This window comes from Entamoeba nuttalli (assembly GCF_000257125.1).
Source record: "Entamoeba nuttalli P19 unplaced genomic scaffold asmbl_9138, whole genome shotgun sequence".
NCBI classification, from domain to species: domain Eukaryota; phylum Evosea; order Mastigamoebida; family Endamoebidae; genus Entamoeba; species Entamoeba nuttalli.
The window spans coordinates 910-5,338 of record NW_008579483.1 but is presented as its reverse complement, the minus strand read 5'-3'; the positions used below and the strand labels follow the sequence as shown (position 1 = coordinate 5,338).

The following is a 4,429-nucleotide window of genomic DNA, read 5'->3' as shown; positions in this document are numbered from 1 at the left end:
AACTGATTTTGGTACTTGTAGAAATATTTCAGAAAGAAATAGATTAAATAAAGAACTTACTCAAGGAATTGGTACTCCTACTTATATGGCACCTGAATGTCTTCAAAACTTTGATTATTCATATCCTATTGATGTTTATGCTTATGGTATTGTATTATATGAAACTTATATTGAAAAAGGAGGATATTCTGATGAAAATGTCTTTGATCAACCTTGGAAAATACCCCAATTTGTTATTGAAGGAAAAAGACTTCCTAAACCTGATGGAATTCCTGAAAATTATTGGCAGTTAACTCAGGATTGTTGGAGTCAAAACCCTGAAGATAGACCAACATTTATTGATGTTTTAAAAGAAATTGAGAAATGGGGATTAGATATAAAATATGCTCTTGTTATTGATTGTGATGAAAAGCCTTCTTCTAATCAATTAATACAGAAGACAGCTGCTGTACAAGATTCATCTTCATCATCACCAAGCGATAATTAATTTTAGTTTTTCTTTTTTAGTTATTGGTTTTTAAAAGAAGTATATTCATTACAAGTCTTTTCTTTATGATATTTTAATTTTTGTATATAAAGATAATTCAGAAATATTTTATTGTTTTAAATAAACATTAAATATCTTCTTTTTGTATTAATTAGTAATAATCACTTAAATATGTTATGTTAACATTTTCTTTTATAACACACTTTCAATCATTCTTTTTATTCAACTTTCATTATATCATACAAACTTTGTTAATGGTTTTTTTTTGTAAATAATAATTATATTATAACTAATATCTCTTTGATGGTAATAGATATAATGTGTAGTTTATAAGATAATATAATTTCTTTTGTTTTATTTATTGATTATTATTATATTTCTTTTAATAAAATAAGATAATCTTAATTTATAGAATAATTCTCACAACATCCTATTTATAATATTATGTAGAATTTTTATCATATTATTTTTCTTAGAGTGACAACACTTGACTCTACCTCTTTTGATGTTGTTTAATGTGAAATTTTATGAAAAAAGTATTCTTTGAGTCTTACAGATAAAAAAAGAATGAATTTAGAAAAATTATTTTGTTGTTTTAAGTGTTGGATATTATCAAAGAACAAGGCATAATAAAATTAATCAACAAAAAGAATAAGCTGCTTATTTAATTATCATTGTAAGAATTTCAAGAGCAATTCTTTATTAAAAAAAGAAGAGGAAGAAATTGGGTTAATAGATTCAATAACATCTTTTACCAATTGTTTGACATCATCTTCACCTGGATTGAGAGTAATTTGATTTTCATTGCTTTGATTTTCTTTTTTCTTTTCTAGTAAATTGATTAACTTAATACATAAATCTTGACGTTGGGTTTTATTAAAGAATGAGAGAAATGTGTTTGAATCTTTTTTAATTTTTTTTTCAACAAGAATACTATCAATTTTGTCTTTAGAGCTTTTTAAAGCCTCTTTTTCAACTCTTCTTCTTTTTGTTCTTCCTCTCATTGTTTTTTCATCACGAAACGAGTTATTTGATTGAGTGATGTAATCTGTTTGAAGATAACACAACGAATCAACATTGAAAGTAGTCATATTTTTAGTCTTTTTTCTTGGAAAAGAAAGAACACACTTCATTCCAACACAACATGCAAACGCAATACAGAGATATTTTTTAGTATCAAACTTGATGAGACTCCTCTCCATCACTTCTTTTTCATATAATAATCAGTAGCATGGATTTAATGAAGATAGATTTAGAAAATGAAGCAACTATGATGTAAATATTGCATCATGAGAAAAAAAAAGATATTAAACAGAACATACATCTTTTTTAAAATCTATTTATAAAATTTATTTGTACTTTTTTTAATTTTTTTTTGATATGAGAAATGATACTCTTATTTCTTTAATTTGTTACACTTCGTTATCAAATTTTATTCTTATTATAACTATTTTGATATAACACATCTTATAAAAATAACTTACTCATTCTTTTTAATTACATTATAATTCGTTTGTTCACCAAATGAATGTAATGACATTTGTGATATTGTTATTCAAATCAGTCTTATATTATTTTTCTCAAAAATTTTTGGATTTAGTCTAAAAATTGAAAAGCTAACGATAGTTAAATAATCTTAGGAGAAGAAACAAAACAAACACTTATTTTCATTTCTCGACATTTATTGTATTATAAAAAAAATAAAAAATTTTCTTCCTATTAGAAGACATTATAATAAATTATCATAAATGTAAATAATTTCAATAGTAATATAATAAATATACTAAAATATTATACTAATAATAATTTAATAATTTACAGATTAAATTATTTTGATATATTTTAATATTATTATGATTTTAATGATTAGTATATTTTGTTAAAAGCATTAAAATGAAGAAAAAGATAAATAAATGGTTTAAATTGTATTAAAAAAGTAAAATTAAATCATAAATAATATAATAAGTAATAATAAAAAATGATAATTTCATTTAATTATAATTCATTAATAATTGCAAACAATGAAAGGGCACAAGCTAATAATGGGGCAACATTATTCCAGATAGTTTCAACATCAATTTCAATATCTTCAAATTCATGAAGTTTAGGTTCCTTTGATAAAGTAATATGTGGAGCAGTTACTGAATCAAATTGAATAATCTTTGTAATTGGTTTAGTGTTTTCATTAAAAGATAAAAGAACATATGCACCTTTATTTCCAACTGTTCCACAATAATTTGGAGCAGAAAATATTGTCATTAATTTATTTTCAATATTCCATTCATATCCATTGATTTTCATTTCATGACTTCTAATAATTAAGTCAAGATGATTTAAATTAAGAAATTCTTGTGTTACATCTGGACCAAAAAAATGTCCAATACCTCTGTAACTTGGACTATTTCCTTTTGCTGCTTGTGGGTCATTCCATAATAATTCTGATTCAATAGAACCATCTTCAGGATCATCTCCACGTCTTAATTGATTAATTCTTTCAATTTCCAAAGGTGTTGGAGGTAATCCTCCATGAACAATAAAAACAGAATTATTAATAAGATGACAATAAGGTAACCAACGAAGTGATCCAGCTACTTCTATAAATGTTTCTTGATCGTATTTACTTTGTACTTCAGTTAAAAATCCATAAGAATAATTAACATCATAAGTTTCATGATTTCCTCTGTTAATAAAGAGTGATTGAGGAAAAGCGATTAAAAAACTATAAAGAGTTAATACAATTTCAATACCAAATACTCCTCGATCAACTAAGTCTCCATTAAATATATATTTATTTGTTGCAGATGGAAGTCCATTTTGTTTAAATAAATTACATAAATCATAAAATTGTCCATGAAGATCACCAACAACTGTAATATGTTCATTTGGTTCAATTGTTACTTTAACTAATCCATCTTTATTTTGTAATATTATATTAGCTTCTTCAACAATCCTAAAAACATCTCTTTTACATAATAATCCTTTACCATTTCCTTCTTTAAAAAATGAATATAATTGATAAGCATAATTTGCATCAATTTTGTCTTTAATTATTGGTCCACAATAATCTTTTTCTAATGGAATCATTTCCCATCTTTTTTTTATCGGTAATATACTAATAAATAATTGGGAAAGTCCAATAAAAATTCCAATAAAACATAAAGACAAAGACAATAATATGCGTGCAATTCCATATCCTGTTACTATAGAAAAGTCACATTGAACTAATTGATAAACTCCAAGGCATAATGTTAATGTTCCTATTATAAGAGAAATTAAATAACTATAAAGTATTTGCATCTTTAAAAATAGTTGTTTTACTATTTAATTTAAGTTCTTTTTTGATATTCTTTTTGTTTAGCATTTATAATTTCTTTATTTTAAATTTTAATTTATTTTTATTTGTATGGTATTGTATAAATAACTCACTTCTTTTTAGTTTTTATGAATTACAAATAAACCATAGTTATTATTGTTAGTTGGAAATACTTATTTATTATAAACTACACTTTATTTATTTTTGTTATTTATTTCTATCTTTTTTAAATTTATTTTTCCTGTTTTCCTCATTTTTTAGTTCTATTTTGGAATATTCTTTTTCTATTTTTATTTCTTTCATTTTTATTTATATTTTGTTATTTAAATTCATTTTGATGTTTTAAAACATTACAAAGAGAAATTAAATGTCAGAAAGACGGAAAGAGAGTGAGTTAAAAGAGAAAATAACTAAAATAATATCAATGAGAGTATGCATAATAAATGATAAAATGCATGCAATAGTATTTATATTGAATCATTGAATGTCATTGTATAATGATAATACAATTTCATTCATTAATAGAATTTGAAGAGAAATGATGTAATGTAAAATGAAAATAATATATAAATAACACCATAAATAATGAATATAACTAAATAATTAAATGAGAATAAATGAAGAATAAA

At 23.1% G+C, this 4,429-nt stretch overlaps 4 protein-coding genes across 4 annotated transcripts in view; 2 read left to right on the top strand and 2 right to left on the bottom strand.

Moving 5' to 3' along the window:
- ENU1_194720 (tyrosine kinase, putative) overlaps positions 1–6 on the top strand; it is a gene marked incomplete at both ends in the record, with an annotated part of 2,604 nt that extends 2,598 nt beyond the window's left edge. The window contains one exon of the mRNA XM_008861934.1: positions 1–6. This exon is cut by the window's left edge and continues 2,598 nt beyond it. Within this exon, the coding sequence (XP_008860156.1) occupies positions 1–6 (6 nt within the window).
- Positions 7–85: 79 nt separating this feature from the next.
- ENU1_194710 (tyrosine kinase, putative) lies at positions 86–487 on the top strand (the record flags this gene model as incomplete). Its single annotated transcript, XM_008861933.1, has 1 exon — positions 86–487. One exon carries the CDS (start codon positions 86–88, stop codon positions 485–487), a length of 402 nt encoding a protein of 133 aa, XP_008860155.1.
- A 671-nt stretch (positions 488–1,158) lies between these two features.
- Positions 1,159–1,689, bottom strand: ENU1_194700 (hypothetical protein; the record flags this gene model as incomplete). Its single annotated transcript, XM_008861932.1, has 1 exon — positions 1,159–1,689. One exon carries the CDS (start codon positions 1,687–1,689, stop codon positions 1,159–1,161), a length of 531 nt encoding a protein of 176 aa, XP_008860154.1.
- Positions 1,690–2,482: 793 nt separating this feature from the next.
- Positions 2,483–3,784, bottom strand: ENU1_194690 (serine/threonine protein phosphatase, putative; the record flags this gene model as incomplete). Its single annotated transcript, XM_008861931.1, has 1 exon — positions 2,483–3,784. One exon carries the CDS (start codon positions 3,782–3,784, stop codon positions 2,483–2,485), a length of 1,302 nt encoding a protein of 433 aa, XP_008860153.1.
- Positions 3,785–4,429: the final 645 nt, after the last annotated feature.